At 44.3% G+C, this 22,894-nt stretch overlaps 1 protein-coding gene across 1 annotated transcript in view; it reads left to right on the top strand.

Moving 5' to 3' along the window:
- Nucleotides 1-22,680, top strand: part of PTEN (phosphatase and tensin homolog) — a 47,141-nt gene extending 24,461 nt beyond the window's left edge. Inside the window, exons 5-9 of the mRNA XM_064662166.1 lie at nucleotides 2,703-2,941; nucleotides 8,196-8,337; nucleotides 10,883-11,049; nucleotides 17,460-17,684; nucleotides 19,009-22,680. Coding sequence (XP_064518236.1) covers nucleotides 2,703-2,941; nucleotides 8,196-8,337; nucleotides 10,883-11,049; nucleotides 17,460-17,684; nucleotides 19,009-19,194 — 959 coding nt within the window. The 3' untranslated portion in view covers nucleotides 19,195-22,680. The remainder of the gene's footprint in view (nucleotides 1-2,702; nucleotides 2,942-8,195; nucleotides 8,338-10,882; nucleotides 11,050-17,459; nucleotides 17,685-19,008) is intronic.
- Nucleotides 22,681-22,894: the final 214 nt, after the last annotated feature.

Genomic DNA, 22,894 nt, shown 5'->3' with positions numbered 1-22,894 from the left:
TGGGTTTGAGACACTTTGCAGGGCTACTAAAACCAGCAGGGAAACTTTCAGGAGGGCCTTTTGACCAGGTCTTTGGTGAATGGATATTGATATGCCTGTTGTGTCAGTATTAACTCCCCAGGTAATGAATAAATACAGATTTCCCTTCATTCTTTGGGCAGAGGAACTCTCTGGCCACAGTAGCAGAGCTGCCTGGGTGGGTGAGGAGTTCTTTTGTCTGCACAATTGTAGGAGGTGACCAAATTTTGGCAGCGTGGGCTAATCCTACATCATAGCAAGAGCTCATCTTCTTTTTTTATTTTTTTTTAATTATTATTATTTCAAACCATCCTTCTAGTTATAAAAGAGGGGTTTAGGATGTGACCAAAATATAATTGGCTGCTTTAATGTGTGAATATAGGACTGAAATTGTCATGTTGAAGCCATCATCACTTCTGATTTGCTCTCACCGTGCTGAATGACATGTCCTGAAACCTCACTCCATATATAAAAGCCAGGAAAAAAAAGTATTTTAAGATGTGCTTGAGCAGTGCTTTGGGTGAGGAGAGAAAAGGCGTAAATGAAAAGGACGTGGTTCTAATATGGCCAGAACATATGTTTGCTTTAATTTATGCTTTTGGATAGGGAGGTGTCAGATCCCTTCACTGTCAATCCCAGCCCCAAGTGTTGTTTGTGACAGCACCTTTCACAGCTCCTCTGCACATGTAGCATTTTTTTTCTTTTCATCCCTGAATTAGTTAACCTTAGATAACCAAATTGGTGACTCAGGACTTCCCTTAGCAGAGGAACAACAGCTCTACTTTGAAATCCCCTGAAGTGAATTAATTGCAGAGGGAACTTCTTACTTGTACATTTAGCATGAAACACCAGAGTAGTTCATTATTCACCTTGGATGCTCTTGCATCAAATTAAACCCTAAAAAGCTCTTCATCTTCTTTGGGAATTTGCTTTCTGTCCCGGGTTTTGCAGTTCCCAGAGTACTTCTGTGCTGGAAATTACCTTCTGCTTTGCCACAGACTTTCCTTTTTTTTTTTCCCCACTCCTTTATATGCTGTGGGATTGGAGAGAGTGATCAGGCTCATGCTCCAGCGTTAGGAATCAAAATCCACCGAGGACCTGCACCTTCTCAAGGACCAGCTCGAGGCTGGTGAATGTTTCCTTCCTCTTAATCCCCCCCCAACATCACAGGGCACCATTTCATCTTCAACTCATTCCATCTCTGAAGAAATTGCCACGAGGTTTGCCTTTGATCCCAGACCTTGGAGAGCACCTTCAGCATGCTGTGACTTCTTGGGATTTTTCAGGCTGTTCTTTCAGGACTGTTTTACTCCCCTTTCCACGGGAACCTTGCTGGCTGAGAGGAGACTCAGAGTTGGATGGACAAATTTGCAGCGTTTTTGCAGCTTCTTTTCTTAGGGATTTCTAAGTAAATTCCTGCTTTCATTTACATCTGCAAAAAATGGCATCTCTGAGTTCACATAAAACGATCGTTTGGGGAGTCTTTGGATCTTCCACGTGGGAGAATTTATTAGTTATGTGTTCATGTTGGTGAACCTTCATTGTTTCTTTAGCAAAGATTATTCACTTTGTTGGGCTCCCCTATTTGGTCTTCTGGGAGAAGTGAATAAACTGTCCTTGTAGATCCTTGCAAAAGGCTTCAGCCTTGTGCTGCAGTCATTTAGCAGTTCCATAACTTCATCCCTCACTTCTGCTCTTTTAAGTCCTTGGGGATTCATCAAAAGGAGCCTTGTGTGTGTGACCAGAGAGTAGGGCTTACGAAACAAGTGCAGACCCTTGCCAAAAAATGGAATGTATTCATTTTTAGCCCAGAAAAGGAAATGGTGTTCCTAGCTGAGAGTTTTTTCAGCGAACCAGAGTTGTGTTTATAAGATCCCAAGGCAGATGGAGAATTGGGGTGCACTTCATCAAGTGCCTTCTCCTGGTGAAACTAAAACATCCCTTGGAATTCTGCTGGTCAGCCTGACATTGTCTGTCATGTGATCTGAAGTGGTCAAAGTCTGGGTGCTTCTCTCTGCTTATTTTTTGCTCTCTCGAGTTTCCTTTCGTTTCTGGCGTGAAATTCTTTCCATCTCCAGATGGAACAAAGTGTGTGTGTGTGTGTGTGAATACACCCATGTGAGAAAGGAGGACTGCAAACCCCACAAGTATTGCCAGTGTTTTATATGGGATTTCTCTTTTGATTACCATTATTTTTTTAAATATGGAAATGGCAGGTTTTTGTTTCAAAGCACCTTTGAGAGTTTGTTCCCAGTGCAGACCCAACTGTGCTCAGTTATTTTTCAGCAAAATTCCTGTTGCCTGCCCAGTGACTGAGGTCTGGCCCTATTCTCTCTCAGCAGGTAGTTTAATTATTGCTGGAGTAATGGGTTTCCACAAGGCTATTCTTTGTGCCAGCACGCTCTGAAATTCTAGAAGATTCCTGTTGCAGAGCCTGTGCCTCTCATTTCAATAGAGGTGTGAAATAGTTGCTTCATGGAGCAGGATTCTTATGGATTACTAGAGAAATGTCTGCAGTGCTTATAATATACTGACTAATATTAGAATAAAAAATAGATACCTATATGTAAATTGGGGGGGGTTACTTAATAAGTTAATTTTTACATGTTTGTCACCGAGTTGCTCTGTCTGAGCTCTCTGCATTCCCCTTGGACATTCTGCTGAATTCCTCCTTCTCCTTGCAGTTGCACAGTACCCTTTTGAAGACCATAACCCACCACAGCTGGAGCTCATCAAACCTTTTTGTGAAGACCTTGACCAGTGGCTGAGTGAGGATGACAATCATGTTGCAGCAATCCACTGTAAAGCTGGAAAGGGACGAACTGGTGTAATGATTTGTGCATATTTGTTGCATCGAGGCAAGTTTTTAAAGGCTCAAGAAGCCCTAGATTTCTATGGGGAAGTAAGGACCAGAGACAAGAAGGTGAGATACTCCCTGTTCTTGTGTTCCCCTCCCTGTAACTTGCTGCTTTTCCTCCTTGGGGTCATTTTGATACTCCAACCCTTAAAGAAAAATACTTCCCATCAGTTGTGATATCTGCTTTGATTGAGCTTTAATATTAGCAGATCAGTGCAGTTACAAATGAAAAGGCTTTCCTAAGCAGTAGCAGCAACTAGTCACAACACTAACACAGCCTGGTTTTTCCATCTCCTGTTCAAGAAGACCTGGACAGTCTATTTTAAATAGCTCTTTCAACAGGGTTCTGCTGTGTGTTACATCAGGTGGACAGTCCATGAGGGAACTTTCTCGTTCAGCATTTTTGCCCCAAATAAGAGGATTATTCCAGCTTGTTTTGCCTGAATGGATGAGCTGTTCATCTCCTCAGGTTCTTTTGACTTCTGTGGTGTTGTTTGGAGATGTGTAGGCATTACAGTTGAATATCCCTACTGTAGGAATATACTGGCATGTTGTTGGATGCCCCTTTTCAATAGAAGGGTAGTTAAGGACCTTTCTGGCCTTGTTATCCCTCATTAATGGGAATTTAACCTCCTTATTTGAAATAAGTTGTGAATTGCAAGGTCACTTGAGCAAGCTTCCCTGCTCATCTTTCATCATTTCCTTGAGTATGTTGGTTGAGCATCCCAAAGGCATCATCCCAGCAGGGCAGTTGTTCCATCTCCTCAAGTACAGAGCTCTCTCTGTTCCCGTAATGTTTGCACAAAGGCTTAATTTCACAGTGTGAAGACCTCTAAAAAGCAGAGCTTCGTGTCTGAAGGCTCTTGAGAGCAGAAGTGGCACGTGAGGAATTGTAGGATTTGGCTGTTAATTCACTGGAAGGAGCAAGTAGCTCCTTAGTTTGCTCCCTGGGCCAGGTGGAGCTGTTACTCCTTGGACTGCTGAGTTGGTTGTGGTGTAACACCAGAGCAGAGGTGCTGTCAAGGTCTCCCATCAGAACTTTGAGGCTTTTGGTGAGAGTCCATGCCTAGGGATGAGTGGGGTGAATAAACACAGGAGATTCCTCCTGCTGATGAGGGTTATCTCAAGAGCTGGCTAAAGCAGCCCAAAAACCACAAAGCTGAAGAAATGCAGGGTAAAAAGGGTGTCGTGCCTCAGTTTCCCTCTTGGAAAAAGGTTGTATTCCTGCACATCACTGGGGTGGGATAAGGGCAGCTGGGTGTTCATCAGTACCCCAGTGATACCTTGGGCAACTTGGAGATAAGGGAACCTTAGTAAGCAGGAATAGTGAGAGCCTTGTTTAGCTTTACTCTAAATACTGTCTGTGACCAGCACTTTGTTTTGGTTTAGATGTCTCTACTGGAAGAGTTGATTTTTTTTTTCTTTTTTTTTCCTTCCCAGCTCCACTTGAGCATGGTTATCTTGATGTGGCCAGTGGGCAGCATTTGATTCACATAATCCTTCAAATAGTGTTTATAAACAGCTATTCCAGTGCAGGTTCTGGGAACCTTTTCCTCCCTTGTGGCCCATATTTCAGTGTTATATGTCAAGTGCTGCTCTCTGATTTGCTCTTTCACCACACCTTTATATAACTGACTTCCTGAATTCGAAGCAAATGAGGCATCAGAAGAGCTGTTTGCATCTAAGGATGAGCAAATGCCTCTTCTCTTTCTTTTTAGTTTATTTTTCCAGACCAACCTATGTATGATGAAGGAAAACTGGCTTTAATCAGGCACCAGATTTTCTTGGTTTAAAGCAAGAACAAGGCACACACTTTGCATGTAGCTGCTGAGAACAGCCCAGCTCAGATCACTGTTGCCATTAATGTTCATGGCAGAGTGATTCTTGGAGGGTTCAGTCGGTGCTGGCAGGAAGTGTGAGTCTGATTGCAGGAGGAAGTGTGACTAATTGGCCAAGGGAACGAGCTCTCAGACTTCTGGAACAGGCTTTTCCCAAGTGCCTGCTGGGAGAAGCAGCTTCAGGGAGGCCTTTGCACCATCCAGTGAGAGCTGTTGTAGGTGAGGCCGAGAGTTGTGCTGTCCTGGGGAATTAAGAGGTTGCAAAACTGAGTCTACAAAGAGACTGGGACCAAAACCTGCCGTGGGGGTTGGTTTTTATTGCCTGGATAAGCTGCCTCTTTTGACTTCTCTAACTCAGGTAGTGGGGGAAACTTTTTCAGAAGAAGGGAATGATGAAGATTAGAAAGTATTGACTGCTGCTGCCTTGATGGGTTTTATGGTGAGGATTAGGCTGGGAAGGAAGCACAGTGTGGACAATGGACAGGTATCAGCTGGGAACAAGTGGGGCTGGAGCTGGAGATGATCCATTCAGGAGCATTGTTTGACTATTATATTGTTGTATTTTCAAGAATGACTTCTAAGAGCTTTCCTATGAGGAAAGGCTGAGAAAATTGAGATTGTTCAGCCTGGAGAAGAAAAGCTTCGGGGTGATTTAATTGTGACCTTCCAGGACCTGAAGGGAGCCTGCAAGAAACATGGAGAGAGGCTCATTGCAAGGCCTTGGAGTGACAGGACAAGGGGGAACGGGTTCAAACTGCCAGAGGGCAGGGTTAGGTGGGATATTGGGAAGAAATCCTTCCCTGGGAGGGTGGGGAGGCCCTGGCACAGGTTGCCCAGAGAAGCTGTGGCTTCCCCTGGATCCCTGGAAGTGTCCAAGGCCAGGCTGGATGGGGCTTGGAGCAACCTGGGCTAGTGGGAGGTGTCCCTGCCTGTGGCAGGGGGTAGAACTGGATGATCTTGAAGGTCCCTTCCAAGCCACAGCACGCTGTGATGCTGTGATTCTGTGGCAGTGGTATAACTGAACAGGAAATGCAAACCAATTCTTTTGTGTGAGGAAGTCTCAGAATGACTCTGTGAGCAGGGCAGGGATCCCGTGGCTGATGGCAGAGCTCAGCACTTGTGATTTCTGTTTGTTGGATGTGCTCAGGTGACAACCTCTGCTAAACCTCATGCCCCAAGCCCAGTGTGAGGCTGCAACTTTACTCTCACAGTAGAGTGTGTTATTGAAGTGAATGTGGGAGTATTACTTCCAAAAATGTTTGTTCTTCATGATACTGCCTGTGCTACATTGAGAGGAGAACCAGGAGCAGCACCTGACAGTTTTTGTGATGTCTACACTGCTCACCAGTGCCCTGGGAAGCTCTGCTACAAGAATTAGAGAAGCTTATCTGACATCCATTTAAAAATGGTGGCAGTGATAGATGGGAAATACCAGCTTCTCAAGGAGAACATACTTGAACTACTTCCTTGTTCTTATTCTCCTGGAGTAAAAGTGAGCAGGGGTTGATTGTAACTCTTGTTATGAAAATGTTCCACTTGGAATTCAGACCTTTGGAAGTGGAGAACTCTGAGTTTTGCTTCAGTGTGCCTGGTTCTTGGGGTGTCTAACGGGAAAGGCTGTGTCTCCAGGGAGTAAATCTCTTTGGCTGGAGGGATAAAACTGCCTTGTTGGACAAGAGGTGGATTTGCTTTGGGATTGACAAGCACTGTGAACGTGACTGTGCTCCCTTGGCTCTGGTCCCAGCCTTGGTTGTTCTGGTGGGGTGCTGGGGTTTCTCTGTAGGACACGTCCTTCAGGACAGGAGGGAGCAGTGAGCAGAGAGGTTTGTCTTCTCCTGACCTGCCTGGTTTTCCTCTGCTTGGCAGCACTGGCAAACTCTGCTGCTCTGCTCTGAGCCTGGGCTGTGCTCAGAGCCCAGGAAAGCAAGGGTGAAAGCTCCCTTAAGAAGTGGGTGTGATAACTGCTGAGGACATCTGAGCCAAAACCACGGGCAATGTAGAAGGCTTAGGAAGGTCATTGTACAAGTGCTGCAGGGAAAGGTCTTTTGTGTAATCTAGAAGCAGCTGAAGTGATAAGGAGACATAATTATCAACATTTTTTTTTTTTAATAATGGCAGGAAGTGACTATTTTCATGTGTGCAGAATAGAGATTTGCTAAATTGAAAGTACTCTGGCCACTCTTAAGCTTATGGCTGCTGTGAGGTGAAGCAGGTGAAACTTAAGAGCTTGTAGAAATAGCTTGGGGTGGGTTTTGTGACCAAAATGCTCACAGACTCATGTATGAAAACCTTTTGCTTATTTTTATTTATTGTAATCCCACCCAGCTTTAATCAGAAAATTTACTTACTGATGCTGTTGTATGTAATACAGGTTATTATAAATGTAAGGCATTTTCTGGGAAATGAAATAATTTTTCATCTTTCTCACTTTTGCTTGAAAATATTAGCTGTAAGAGCTTTAAAACTGTTCCCTTACTTGAAGCTTTAAGATGATTGAAAATCAGTAATGAAAACATTTGTAGGTTATATGCTCTCAAAGCAAATATTTGCTTTAGAGTTGTAACAACTGAAGTCTTTCATTGCACACTTTGGGCTGTAGGGCCTATTGTAATGAAACTTCCCAGCTTTTTGGGGGGAAAACATTTCAGAGGAACATTAGAAGGCAGCATCTGTCCTGAGTACGGTGTGATATTAGTAAACATCAGAATCTTTTGACTTAAACTGCTGTCAAAATGTAATTCCTCTAGTGGTGCTTAAAAATTAGAGTATGTTCAAGGCACCTCCTGCTTAACACCTCACACTGCCCCCTCCAGAAAAAGCGGGAGCATGACCCTCAGGGTGTCTGCAGGGTTTGTTTTTAAGAGATGGGAAAAATCTGCATTCTTTGCCCTCATTACTGGAGGTGGATGTTGGGAGAGCACAGAATCATGGAATGGTTTGGGTTGGAAGGGACCTTGAAGCTCATCTAAGTTCCAGCCAACCTGGCCTTGGACACTTCCAGGGATCCAGGGGCAGGCACAGCTTCTCTGGGCAACCTGTGCCAGGGCCTCCCCACCCTCCCAGGGAAGGATTCCTTCCCACTATCCAGTCTAATCCCACTCTCTGGTCAGTGGGAAGCCATTCCCCCTTGTCCTGTCACCCCAGGCCCTTGTCAGTAGTCTCTCTCCATCTTTCCTGTCATCTCCCTTCAGATCCTGCAAGGCCACAGTTAGGTGACCTCAGAGCCTTCTCTTGTCCAGTCTGAACAATCTCAATTCTCCCAGCCTTCCCTCAGAGCAGAAGTGCTCCAGCCCTTTAGGATGTACTAAAGTTACAGGAAAACCGGTGCCCTGCTTGTTGCTGGAGACTGGTTGCTGATGATTTCCCTGTTCCTTGGTGGTTCCTTTGCCCTCAGGGGTATCTGAGGAGCGGGGCAGGAGCTCTCTCAGTGATGCTGATGAACGGTCAGGGTGGTGTCTGACGCTTGTTTTCCCTCTGTTTAGGGAGTGACAATTCCCAGTCAGAGACGCTACGTGTACTACTATAGCTACCTGTTAAAGAATCACCTGGATTACAGACCAGTGGCACTGCTGTTCCACAAGATGATGTTTGAAACAATTCCCATGTTCAGCAGCGGAACTTGCAGTAAGTACCCGGCCCCCGGTGGGAAACGTGGGCCTTGAGCGTGGTGATGGCACCAAGAGCTGCACACCTCCGTGGAGAAGGTCACATTTACACCCCTCACCTTCCAAAATCTGCTGGGTTAGTGTGGTCTGTCCGCTGGGATCCTCCCAGGTGGGGTAACTCGAGGTCTGGGAGGGACTCGGGATTGGTTTACTGCAGTTTGAAACTGGGAAGTGTTTGATGGTTTGAAGATCAGTGATGCCATATACAGAGTCAGTTAGGTTGGAAAATACCTCCAGGACCATGGAGTCCAACCTCTGACCCACCACCACCTTGTCAACCAGAGCAGAGCACCGAGTGCCACGTTCCTTGAACACGCCCAGGGATGGTGACCCCACCGTCCAATATATTTATATTTCCATATTTGCTCCTTACTTTTATAAAAAGCCTCCTTTTTTTAAAGTACAGCAACTCTTGGGAAACATGAATTGCTGCAAAACATTTGCTTAATGGCATGTTGGCTTCAAATGCAACAACATCATTCTCCCCATGATGTTTAAAAAAATAAATGAATCAGTTCAACTGGGTAAATATCTAATTAACTCTGGAATAAACTTTTCTTTATGTGGAGGCTTCTAAAGCCTGGAATACACCTGTAAATGATTAACCTGATCTGCTGGTACTCAGTGTTAGGAAGGATCAGCAGATTTCTTGAAGCTCTGTAATATAAATACAAACTGCTGTCCTGTGGGCTGCGTGACAGGGCAGTCACTGCCTAGTGCTGCGTGTTCATTTTTTTGGTGGTGGAAAAAATCTTTCTGGTGGTTTTGCTATGGGGATTACAGCAATGTGTAATTAATTCCAGTGCCTCCTGTGGCTTTGATTAAAATGGGCCCTGTTAATATTGTTGTGAGACACTACCTGAACACGTAACACGCAGAAGAAACAATCGAGCAACTTGTCAGGCTGGGCTGAGGAGGAGGAAGGGAGGAGCCTCTGCCAAAAAACCTCTGCCTCTAGGGGAGAGGTGTGGAGGTTACAGATTTCTGCAATTACCACTTATTTAATGTTTTGGATAAACTGTGCTGTACTTGCCAAATGAAGCTACAAGTCTGAATCACTCGTGTGAGCACTGACTTGGGTGTCCATGGCAGGCTCTGGGTGTGCTGTTTTCATGGGATGAACAACAGATTTGCTAAGCACCTGAGAAGACAGATGAACTATCAACTTCAGCATCTTTGTCTGCTGCAATATTTTAAGTTTCTCTGGAGTTTTCAGTGATTTTTCAGAACGTGAAACCCGTGGGCTGTGTTGTTTCTTTAGTTGCATTATCGACTGCGATGGGAGGAATTTTACATTGAACACAGTATCTTCAAATCTGACTTCCTGGTTATCATTGTGCTGTTCTAAAGTCACTGACCAAGAAGGGTTGTGCCTCTCAGGCAAAATGAAAGGATGACAGGGTTTCACAGCTCTGAGGATTTGAGGGAGATAAGGTGAGAGAGTCGGGGCAGTTCGGGCCTGGAGAAGAGAATACTGTGTGGAGACCTCACAGCACCTTCCAGGACCTGAAGGGGCTGCAGGGAGGCCAGAGGAAGACTCTTATCAGGAACTGTGGTGATAGGACAAGGGGGAAGGGCTTGACAATGGCAGAGGGGAAACTTAGGTTGGAAATATGGATGAAATTCTTCCCTGGAAGGATGGGAGGCCCTGGCACAGGTTGCCCAGAGAAGCTGTGGCTGCCCCTGGATCCCTGGAAGTGTCCAAGGCCAGGTTGGACAGGGCTTGGAGCAACCTGGGCTAGTGGGAGGTGTCCCTGCCCATGGTAGGGGGTGGGACTGGATGACCTTTTAGATCCCTTCCAGCCCAAACCATTCCATGGCTCTCCGAGTCTGTAACAGTTTCCCAGCTGGGCCGTTCAGCAGGATAATGTGGACGTGCTCCATAGGGATTCCCACAGCTCTGCAGGGGTGTCTGGCAGTTTCCAAAGAAACCCTGCTTGGACTGCACTGAAAGCCTCTCATAATGTCCCCGTTACCCCTGCAGATGTAATTTGGGAGTTCTGCTGTGGCACTTCTTTGGTGCTGGTGATATGTACAGGACCAAGTCGGTGCTGGTTGGTTTTGTATCTTAATGTTCCATTCTATCCTTGGTTTTGTTTGTTTAACAGTTGTGTTTGTGTAAGAGTAGAAGTTTGTGCTGACATGACCACCCACTCTACAATTGGAAGAAGAGATGAGAGAGAATAAAACCCCTCAGATCCATGTGATGTAGCGAGGAGAGGCAGCACACAAAGAACATCAAGCAGTTGTCACTTCATGTAGTTATTTCTTACTATATTGAAAACAACAACTTCCTAGGAGCTCTGGTTGCCTGAAAGTATTGCCATGAAGGACAGAAATCTGTTGTTTGCAGTAGCCTCTAGAAAAGTTTGATGCCCTGTGGTGCTTAACATTTAAAAGATATTTATTTAACTTTGAAAATATCACGATTCTGCTGCTAACATTGTGCTTTTTGACACTTTGGAGGCATTTCTTACAAAGTGACACTCTGTTTTGCCATGCAGATCCTCAGTTTGTGGTGTACCAGCTCAAGGTAAAGATATTCACCTCCCCTTCAGGACCCTCGAGACGTGAAGACAAGTACATGTACTTTGAATTCCCTCAACCTCTGCCCGTATGCGGTGATATCAAAGTGGAATTCTTCCACAAACAGAACAAGATGTTGAAAAAGGTTGGTTTCCTTGCTTTTCCTGGAAAATGGTGTCGAGCATGATGCAGGGCTGGTACTCTGGTTCTTCTTCAGGGATGTGTAATCACAGTGTTTAGTTCTTTGATTCTTTAATCCTTCGAGTTTTCCCAAGGAGCGGATCCACCACCGAAGGAAAGCTGGGTGTTTGGGGAGCTGGTGAGATTAAGTACAAAGGTTGGATAAAAATGATCCTGGATATGTATTGCAGTCGTTTGGGTAGTAGTGAGTAATCTAATTGAGGAAGAAACATTCTCAGCCTAAAAATAGACTTGCATACTGAGCAAGTTAACTCCAGCTGTTTTCTTCACTAAATTTTCCTAAGGTTTTGAGCAGGCACAGAAGATCCTGTCTGTGCTGTTGGCTGATTCCTACCCATCTGTCAGATGTAGTTGAATTTCTGAGATAATTAAGTTCCTACGCACTCGGTAAAAGTATCTCTGCAGTCTCTTCAACCACCTCTCTGTTCCTGGCTGCAGTGCCTCCACTTCAGAGAATTCACTCACCACTGAGGATTTTATCAGCTGTGGAAAGAAATTAATCTAGAACTTATTTTGAAACCAAGTTCTTAAAGCTGAATGGCTCCTCTCTGGGGTTCATTAGTTCTGGTGCTTGTGGTACCAGTTTGCATCTACCAGAGTGAAAGGTGAGGGTGAGACCATGTTGATTAAAGGCTGCCTTTGGACTTGCTGCTTAAAATTCTTCATCAGTAGTTGCTCATGGTTTAATGGAGGTTCTAAAACTTGAGAGCATCCAGTGAGTGAGTTCTGTATACAGGCAGGGCCTAAAAATAAGAAATCCTGCAGTGGATTGGGAGACAAAACATAAGTGATCAGTCTCTTAAAACTGAGCATGCAGGTTGTACCTAGTAGCTGTGTGTAAATACACATGCACACTGTTTTGTGGGCTTGTTCAGGTACCAGATGTTGTTAACAAGTTTAATCTGTGTGCTGATGTCTGCAAAAGTTTTGAAACTGTTTCTCAGTGGGACTGTTTTCTGTTTAATGAGGTATTTTAGTTGGTCAGTGCAGCTATATGCAATGCAGTGTCTGTAAAACAAAGCTTTTGAAAAGTAGAAATTCTGCTTTCGAGTCAACATTAAGATGATTGGCATTTCAAACAGCCACACAGAGCAGCCACTTTTGGGAACAGGAGCACCCAGGTTGGTACTGTGGGCTAGACATGAGGGATGCAGGGAGGAGATAATACAAACCCCAAACATCTGAGGACAAGGCCCTGTTTTATCTGCACTCTGTCCTATCTGGACTGTGAATTTGCTGGGTTTTTACCATCTCCAGTAGCACATGGATTGCAAACAGGCATTATAGGGAGCACTGTGCTGCCCTGCCCACCCCAGAAATCCCAGTGTGCGGGTCAGCTGCTGGATCTGGGCCCTGTGGCCTCAGGAACACACTCCTGTGTTTGTTTTACCCCTGGAGAGAGCACTGAGATCCAGTGACAGCAGAAACTGGAGCTCCTGGTGAGCACACACCATTTCTGCAGTGTAAATTTGGTCTTCAAGAGCATGTAAAGCTTCAGAACCCCCACAGCAGGAGTGTTACTGGGCCAAACTTTCATTGCAGTGTCAAAGATTGTGGTTTCATTTCTTAAGAGTCCCTTTGTAGTTTCTGAGGAGCTGGTTGATGTATTTTTTTTTTCTTTTTGTGTATTCTTACCAAGCACCAGGACTGTTTGGGTTCTGTGGGTTACAGGTAATGCAGAGGTGCTCCTTTTCTCAGTGTTCTTGGCCTGTTAGGGCCAAGAAGTGGTGAAAGCTCTTTTTTTCACACCTGCAGACTTTTTTGAGATAGAAACCCTTCACCAGACAGTAAAGAAACCACCTTGACAATCAAATATCTGTTGAACTGAGTATCTGATTGCCTCAACTTTCAGTACCAGTGGAGGCTAGAAGGAAATAGGTGTGAGATGTTCCCCAGTTCTGGTAAGATCACCTCTCTCAGCTCTGCTGGAAACACAGGCAGGAGCAGATCCTTCCACATGGTCCTTTGACAGCTTGTTACATGAAAAGGTGGGAACAGGGCAAAGGTGAATACTGGTGACAGAAAAACCTACCTTGGCTCAAGGTTGTACACATTTCTCTGTCCAAGTGTTTCACTTCTCTGCCTGTTCCTTTTCTAGATCAACTGACTGCACAGCTTTTACTCAAAACCCCCAAAGTGAGGGCCTTCCAGTGGGGAGACTTGTGTTCCAGAGCTCACCTCTGCGCAGGGATCACCTGATTCATGAGGAGCCGTATAATTAGGAGTAACAGGATCTTATCTTCCAGAGGTTCTGGCTTAGTCACCAGGTTTATGAAAGGTGGAATTCCAAGTCTGTTGCCTGTCTCTGGTTCTTGTCCTTCCCAGGTTTTCTGTTAGCAGATTTATGGGTAGCTGTGCAAGTCTTAAAAGACATCCCATATTTACCAGTCTGCATTTTTAACTTTAATATAATAAAAAAAACCTAATAAGATCAATTAAAAGTGTTACTCCTGATCCATTCTGAGCCTCAGGCTGAAGAATGGCTGTGACTCAGGCTCTGGAGAGAAGGAAAACTTTTGTGTCCTCCTGCTGGGCCTGGGCTGGTGTTTGACAGCACCGACCTCAGCTGAAGTGCCCCAGATTCCTTCAGCATTACTTGCTTCCAAAGTTCTTAATCCTTTGGAGAGCAGCAGCATTACCTGCAGAGCTCTCTAGTTGGGAGGGTCCTCCTGAAGTTTGATCAAGCTCTTTTTGGATAAATTATTATGCACAAACCAAATCTAACTGGAACAACCAGGGGACCTTAAGCACCTAATATTGCAGAGACAGTGTGAAACTTAAAACAGCCACACGTCCTGCCTTTTAATGGCAAAAGTTAATTTTGGTGGCTGTTGAGGGCTGACCTCAGCCAAAGGATTGTTGGTAAGGGGGTGACTGCTTTGGAAAAGTTTCCCTCTTTCAGCTCCTCCACAGTCTCTGCCACCTGGCATCAGTTAGGAAGTCCAGAGCTTTTGGTCTTTTCTTGTCTAATCAAGTTGTTTACTTTATTCTCAGACCATTTCTTCAGTGTGATGTAGCTACTTCCTTTCAAGAATGAAATGCATGCCCACATGAGAACAAAATGGCTTGGGGCTCCAGTACAGTTATTGTGTATGAATTTCTGATGGATAGAATTTAGCAATCTGGGGGATTTTTTTTGGAGCGTGGCTTTTTGTTGTCCTGCCTTGTAGCTTGACTGTTCTTCCATCTCAGACTGCTGCCATAGTCTCTCTAGGTTTGCTTCCTTGTATCTGTGCAGAGCCTTTTTTCTTCCAGTTATTGATGCTGACATGATAATTTTCAAGTATTTCAGAGTATCCTTAGATCACTTGGTTCAATGAGAGTCTGTTTAAAAATAATACAGAAGATCTTCTAATCTTCCTGCCTCCAGAGCCTGGGGGTGAAGGAGACCTTTTTCAGGAGTCCTCCCAGTACAGATGAGAGGGAAATGCTGCTGTGGGTTTACTTTGTAGGAGTCAGTGGTGTTTTAGTGCCAGTCTCCAGCGTGGGCAGGGCTAACAGCATTGTTAGAGCAGCTGTGTTTCAGCTCTCCAGTCTGGAGATGAGAAGTTCTGCTTCATAGTTCAAGGAGACTTTTGGGCAGTCGCTGTTTGGCAAACACTGAAGAATGAACTCTGAAAATGTCAGAAGACTTGAACTGTTGATCTGAAAATGGTACAAGAAGTTCCCTCAGCCATGACTGTGGGAGGGCTGAGGCCAGCCTGGAACAGGCTAAAACAGGATCTCCATGTCTTGGACAGCATCTCCAAACCCCTTGGTTTGCTGCAGAGTGACTGGAAGGGCCTATAGATCTCCCTGCAAAGTAAACTCTGAGGAGGAGATATGAACTCCTAACTGATGGCTTAAATGATCTTGGGTTGGGTCTCAGCCTGCTGTTAGAGACAGGTCCCAGCTCTGGAGTGAAGAATGTTTTTCTGTCAGTGAGAGCTGAGGAGCTGCACGAGGTAGGAGTAGTCCTGTGTGTCACAATAGGGAGATTAAATCAGCTTTTTTTGGTAGATTTTATGGTACAGATTTGGTTATGGAAGAAGTACAGCTGCGATTTTTTTTTTTTTAAGACAGATGTCTGTGATGTAACTGGAAGTGAAGCAAAACACATTGAAAAACAGTCTCCAATACTCTTTTTCAGAAGCCTATTCATTAAATTGTCTTATGTGAGCACTTGGTCTGGTATTTTGATTTGCTATATAAAGCCCAAATTCAGTTCATGCCTTGATTTTTAAAAATTCCTATCTTTGGCCCATATTACATCATCTTTCTTTGTTGTCTTGCATGAAATATCTTGGAGTCTGATGCTTTAGCTGAATCCTCACTTTGAATAAGGAGGTTTATTCAGTGCAAACAGTGACACTGTTATCACCCATAGGAGCTAATTCTAAAAAACCTGACCAAGTCTTCCCTCAATTTGAGTGACTGTGCCATGTTCCAGGACCCGTGAACTCAGTTTATTAAGCTAATTAAGTTACTGTAGTGGGAAAGAAAGGAAAATAACCCAGTGCTTTACAAAGCTGGAGGGAGATAAAAGGAAAAATGACCAGCTCAGCTGAGTTGTATTGTTTAGTTTGAGTCCCTGAAGACCTCTGGAAATTTATCCCAAGGAAAACAGATTAAAAGCTGTCTAGCAAGAAGTTTGTCATCTGTCTTGTCTTCTCCAGCCTCTGTCTGTGGAGCTGAGTCCCTGCAGTTGCTTGTTCAGGCAGGCCCTCAAATGCCAAGTAAATCCTTCCTGGTTCTGCCCCCGTGCTGGAGTTGAAGGTGAGGCATGACAAGCCCATGCCTTCTGCTGGCATTGCTTCACATCCAGGGGCCTGGTTTTCTTTGGCACTGCTTCCTTCCACTGTTTTGAGCCACTTTCCATCCGTGTGCTGCACACTGGAGGTGACACAGGTGGCACTGAGGACCTGCACCAGTGGCAAAAGTGTTCCCAGAAAAAAGGCTTCCAACACAACTGTAATTGCAGCCTGTAAATTTGGCAGATCAGCTTGATTCCCAAAGGTGCTGGAGAGGCCTGTGGTGAAGTGGGTAACTTCTTAACTTCCAGAAGTGTTTCTGCCTGAATTATTTGACTTCTGTCTCTGCCATTGCCCTTTGTTACAGGCTGGGAGTCTCTCGGGCGCTCACAGAAATGCACACAAGCTGGAAGGGTTTTTTGTAGGCTTTACCTGAAACACTGGAAATGGGGCTGCTGACCTTTGGTAGAGAAGGCAGGCAGGTAGAAGTTGGTTGATCAGACACTTCTGAATTTCCAGGATTTGTGTACTTATTTTTATTGATTTCTGAGGCAGGTGGATGTAAGTTAAGGTTCTGGAATGGAGCAGCAGATTCAGCAGGGATGCAGCAATACTGACCATTGTGGGGCAGAAGGGCAAGAGGTGGAGAGCTAAACCAAGGGCATTCAGTGCATCCTATGGAGCTGCTGAGGGGAAGTTCCTGGGTGTATCACCCTCAGAGCTTGTCCAGCCAAGAGCAAAACCTGTTGAGCACACAGGGAGAGAGACGCTCCCCTGCCAGTCCGAGTGGGGAGTGTGTGATGCTCTGGCCAATATCAGCTGGTTCTCCAGCCTTTAAAATCACTGAGACAGTGATGGTTTGCCTCTTTGTGCAGGTATAGCTGTGCCAGTGTCAGAGTGGGTAACCAAACTTGTACCTGCTGGTCATCTGTGAAGTTCTCCTTAAGCTGGATATACCTCAACTATCCCTGCCTCAGCTCCTCCTTAAAAACCTCCTGCTGAGCAGAAGGACAGCAGACACTGAGTCTGACTTCTCTTAGTACTGGTCATCAAAGGTCTGACTGGTAGGAACCACCTCAGGAAAGCAGTAATGAATCCACTGCTAAAGGAGTCCTGGGTTTGTAGGGTGGTTTTGCTCAGTTACAGCTATTTCTGTATAAAAATAAAGGAAAGCTTTCTGGTGGGGGGTAGACTGTTCTGTATTATCAATGTTTAACTCACCTGAGCTGGTTTACTTGTGTTGTCTGTTAGGTTTGGCAATTGCTTGGCAAGGTGTGAAGCAAACAAAATCTGTTTATGCCTTGTGATTGCAAGTTTAAGACTTATTTAATTTCTTGTCATCCGCTTTTATTGTAGGTGTAAACCCAACTTTGGATAAGGAGTGACTTGTGAAAGCTTGATTGCTTAAAACTGAGCTTGATTAATGCAGAGTTTTGTGTGTTGTGCAGGAGATTTGGTGAAAATGTCTTTGCATGCAATGTAACCAGTGATGTACTGTTGTCCAAACAAGTTTTGTCTGTTATTACCTGTTTGTTTCTGACCAGATGATGATGATATTAGTCTAATGAATGTGCCACTAGTGAATACTAAAGCAAGCTTGTTTTTTGTGTTCTTCCTCCCCCAGGACAAAATGTTTCACTTTTGGGTAAATACATTCTTCATAGGACTGGATGAAAATTCAGACAAAGTAGAAAATGGAAGTCTAGTTGCAGATCAGGAACTTGATGGTATTTTCAGTACAGAGCGCTCAGATAATGATAAGGAATATTTAATCCTTACATTAACAAAAAACGATCTAGACAAAGCAAATAAAGACAAAGCCAACAGATATTTCTCTCCAAACTTCAAGGTCAGTATATATTCTGTCTGAACAAAGCTGAAAAGCTGCATGACTTGCTCTGATTTGTCTGTCTTGCCTCGTGGAGGGATGGTGTGAAACTGCTGGGTAGAGATTGAGTGAGTCCCTGTGTTGGTGTTGCCACCATTTAGCAAAGTTCTTTGCTTTGGATGTTTATCTGCTTTCTGGGAAGCTGATAGATGTTGAGAACTGGGATTAAAGCCTTCAGGTTGTTTCAGGTATTTCTCAAAGCCATTAGAGACAAGTAGCAGGAGAGCCAGTGACCCAGGTGGCATCTTCCCTGTAGCAGCTGCATTGCACGAGCTCTGAGCTTGACACACTAATTCCTGACTTGATTTACCTGTTTTGTGGGAAGCAGAGGGGCCACAGGGATGATGAGGGGTCTGGAGCATCTCTTATGAGGAGAGACTGTAGGAGCTGGGCCTGTTCAGGCTAGAGGAGAGAAAACTGAGAGGGGATCTCATCAATCCACACAAATATCCCCAAGGCAGGTGCCAAGAAGATTGTTCCAGACTCTTTTTGGTGGTGCCTAGCGACAGGATGAGGAGCAACAGCCATAAACTGAAACACAAGAGGTTCCACCTCCACATGAGGAAGAACTTCTTTGTGTTGAGGGTGGCAGAGCACTGGAACAGCTGCCCAGGGGGATGGTGGAGTCTCCCTCTCTGGAGACATTCCAGACCCACCTGAACATGTTCCTGTGCCACCTGCTCCTCTGGGCAGGGCAGTGGGGCTGGGTGATCTCCAGAGGTGCCTTCCAACCCCAGCTCTTCTGTGAGTCTGGGAATACCTTAACCTGGGAGTTAAGCCTTGGGGAATACAAGCCATTGCCAGCAGTGTTTTAAACGTGGGAAAGGCATTTTCTACCTTGCTCAGAAAATATCAGCCAGACCCTGGCAGTGCTGGTTTGAAGGTAATGGTCAGAGCTGCTCGTTGGAATGTTGCTTGGATCAGACTTTTCACTCACCAGTCACCCATTAGAGAGTGTTTTATTCGTTCCTGTGCAGTCTTACCACAATCCCAGAGCTCTGGAAGGCAGGAGGATTGCAAAGCTTGGCCTGCTGTGATGGTGTGTCCTGCTGCTACAGCTCAGGAGCACCAGTGACTGCTGCAGGCAGGCACAATGGGGCTGGAAAATCCTGCTGCTGGGCCAGGTCTTTATTTTGTCTGTTGTGGCAGGGAGAGGCTGGAAAACCTGTCTCTGGAGAGAGGGGAACACTCGTGTGATTCAGTGTAGCTGTTAAAAATTGCTTTGTTACCTGTGCTCGGTTCAAGTCCAGGTTTCCTATTTAAATGTTGTTTTTTCCTTCCCCAGGTGAAGCTATTTTTCACAAAAACAGTAGAAGAGCCATCAAACCCAGAGGCTAGCAGTTCAACTTCTGTAACACCAGATGTTAGTGACAATGAACCTGATCATTATAGATACTCTGACACCACTGACTCTGATCCAGAGAATGAACCTTTTGATGAAGATCAGCATACGCAGATTACAAAAGTCTGAATATTTTTTTTATCGGAGATAAAAAGAAAAAAAAACCATACAAAAAAAACCCCACCAACCATGAAGAGAGACAAACTTGAATAAACTGAAAAAAAAAAAAAAAAAAAAGGACCTTTCTAAATGGCAAAAGGACATAGTGTCAGATTACCAGTTATAGGAACAATTCTTTCCTGACCAATCTTGTTTTGCCCTACGAATCTACAGGGTTTGACACTTGTCCAGTCGGGGGGAAAAAAGGAAGGTTACGTAGCTCTTATATGTATATACCTTTTTGTGTCAAAAGGACATTAAAACTTCAATTAGGAACTATAAACATGGCACTTTCCCATTTTATTCCAGTTTTATAAAAGTGGAGACAGACCTAATGTGTATGCGTAGGAATTTTTCCTTTTGTGTTCTGTCACCAACCGAAGTCCCAAAACCGAAAACGACAACAGCGACGACAAAAAAAAAAATTCCAGGTTCACATCCTGCCCCTTTTTTTGCACTCGTGTGGCAACAGAAAAGTCTGCAGTTGGCTAAGAGATGTCTCTAGAAGGTTTTCCTACATTCTAATGCATGTCTTTTGGCTGGGGGATGGAAAGGAATGCTCGGGAAGGAGCGTGGCCTCCGCCCCGTGCCCGGCTGTTCCATGCACCTTTCCTTAGCATGCTGCCCCAATCCACCCGGGACAATGGAGGAGGAGCCGCCGCTGTCACTGCTTGTCCTTCGTGCATTTTCATTTTTCTTTTTCAGTGTAATGGTGCTAGAAAAGGCAGCTAGAGGGGAGTGATTCTGTGGTTCTGTACCGGGGGGACAGGAGTGAACCTTCCCCGCACCCGCGAGACCCGCGCCAGGAAGGGAGACCAATTCTTGGGGTCACACAAAAAAATATGAAAAAAAAAAGGAAACACAGCAACAATGACTTAACCATACAAATGTGGAGGCTATCAACGAAAATAGGAGCTTGAAAACAAATGGTTACAAAATTTGACAATGATTTATTGGGTTGTTTTTTTTTTTTCCTGAATTGTAAAGGCTGCTCCATCTCCTGTGTAATCAAGGCCAGTGCTAAAAGTCAGATGCTCTTAGTGCAGACATCAGTCAACATCTTACGTTTATATTAGTAGTTTTTCAATCATATTCCTGCTGTGAATACTTCATGTGCTGCCTTGCAAGCTTTTTTTTTTTTTATTATTATTTCCTCATGAATATAAAAATATTTTGTAATGGTGCACAGGAAATGTCATTGGAGATTCTCCAGGTCAGTGTTTGTTTTGAAGGTTTCTGATGCATTTATTCAATCAAACCTCTGTCAGCCGTTCCACCCCTTTGACCTTACACATTCTAATACAATGAGTTTTGCAGTTTTGCACACTTTTAAAAAAGAAGAAAAAAAAAAAGTCAGTAACTGTTAGGGAATTTTACTTGAATGCTCAGTACCTACAACGTTTGAAAAGCAGACCTTACACACGATAGAGAGTGTTGCAGTAAATTCTCAGCACTGCAAAGGAAGAATAAAAAGCAGAACTTGTCCCAGATAAATTGCTTGCTATGAAAAAAAAACCCAGCAAATTAGTTTTGTACACTAACTGACAGCGTTGTGTTATCTGTTTGTAGGGATATTAGCCAAGGGTAGGGCTTGAGATTCCCTTTTGGTGTGTAATTGTCATGCCCAGACTGCAGATGACTTCAGGGTGCAAGTGCTGTGGCATCCAGAGGTGAAGCAGCTGCCCAGATTGTCCCCTCTAAAGTACATGGTGAAGAGCTGAGCCCAAATGGATGCTTTTTTTAGTATATAACTCATCCCCCCCCACCCCCCATTAACTTACTGGTGCTGACAGGGAAGTTCATGAGCTGTGTTCTCACCTGGAATTACTTATGGAATCTGTACAACAGCATTAATGGTTGGAATTGGAACGAGACAAGGCAGGGCTTCCAGTAATTACTGTTGGTAAACAAAGGTATAAAGGGCTTTTTTTTTTTTTTTCTTGTCTGGTATCAGTTGGTCAGTTTTGCTCATCAGATTCATGATTCTAACTTCTAACAAAGCTGGTCAATACTTTCTGACTTAGAGGTTTAATTAGACTTTAATAGCTTAATGGATCAGGATTGCTGGTTCCAGCACTCGTTATTCCCAGTGCTATGACGAGCAGGAGGTGGTTCCCTTGGGACACGAATATTGAACTCTTACCCTTCCAATCACGTTTCACCTTGTCTGGTTTATAACAGTTGAAAGTTGCGTTGGCTAAATAAACAAAAACTGTTGATGCTTTAAAAGTATTTGGATATTGACACTGCTGCGTGTCCTGCTTTGGATAATAAAGGTGGGGTCAGTGTGGTTCCAGCCTGGGACGCTGAGGGATCGGAAATCATGGCGCGATGGGCTTTTGCACTGTTATTTTTCCTTTGGAATGTGAAGGTTGGAATGAGGGTTTTGATTTTTTTTTTTTTTTTTTTTTGAATGTTTCGATGTCTTTGAGAAGCCTTGCTTACATTTTATGGTGTAGTCATTGGAAATGGAAAAATGGCATTATATATATATATTATATATATAAATATATATTATACATACTCTCCTATACTTTATTTCAGTTACCACCCCCATAGAAGTTGACAAGAATTACTATGACTGAAAGGTTTTTGAGTCCTTATTAAAACTTTATTTATGACAGTATTCATAATTAGCTTGAACTGCATTCTGTAGGTAATCTTTCCTTGAGTTTCTGGACTTGTACGCTCCGATCTTTTTGGATGTGCAACAGCTTACATGTCTGAAACTACTTGAAGGCATCACTTTGGTAAGAGCTTACTGTAAGGCCCTGAAAGCATCCCCTGCTCATTGGCAGCCCCAGCTCCAAACCTTGGCCACAGCTGCTGCAGGGCAGCTGCAGAACTCACACCCACATTTCCCCTCGTGGCGTAAACCCAGGTGGAGTTTACACGCAGCATCATTCCAAAAAAAAACAAACCAAACCCCACAAAAAACTCCCTTTGTAACGATCAAAAAACCCCGGGATGCTGGTGTGCAAGTTCCATGTTTAGTCCTAGCAAATGTGTGCAATATGTTAACGATGCCTGTGGTTGCCACGAAGTGCCTCGTTTACCTTTGAAATGCTGTTAGGAAGTGTCGTGCATGCAGATGGATGGGGTGGGACTGTGCACTAAAAGGGGCTCCAACTGCAGCGTTTGGCAGAGCTGCCTTTCTCTGCCGGTTCAGATTTCCAGTCTGTTTTCATATAGCATATATATATATAGATACTAAAAGAAAAACAAAAAAAAAAATCAGTCTGTTAAGCAGCCTTACTCTGATTCAGCCTCTTCAAATACTATTGTGCTGTGCAACAGTGGCTCTGTGTGTAACTGAGAATACACAAAAACCAAGTATGACATGTACAGGATAATGCCTCATACAAATCAGATGTCCGTTTGTTATTGTGTTTAACAACCCTTTATCTCTTAGTGTTAAAACTCCACTTAAAACTGATTAAAGTCTCATTCTTGTCACTGTGTGGGTGTTTTATTGAAGTGCTTTGAGTATGGGAAACAGTCAGCTGGAATGTTCTCCTTGTAAGCCATGAAATTCTGAGCGTGATGGTCGGAGCCAAGGGTGCTCCTTGTGCCTCCAGGGATTTTAAGGGAGCTGCAGCTTAAAACCCTTTTGTGTTCAGAGGCTTTAACAGAGTGCAGGCAGTGGAAGTGCAGATGGGGTGCAGGGATC

This window comes from Pseudopipra pipra, chromosome 8 (assembly GCF_036250125.1).
Source record: "Pseudopipra pipra isolate bDixPip1 chromosome 8, bDixPip1.hap1, whole genome shotgun sequence".
NCBI lineage: Eukaryota > Metazoa > Chordata > Aves > Passeriformes > Pipridae > Pseudopipra > Pseudopipra pipra.
This window is presented reverse-complemented; position numbering and strand designations above follow the sequence as displayed.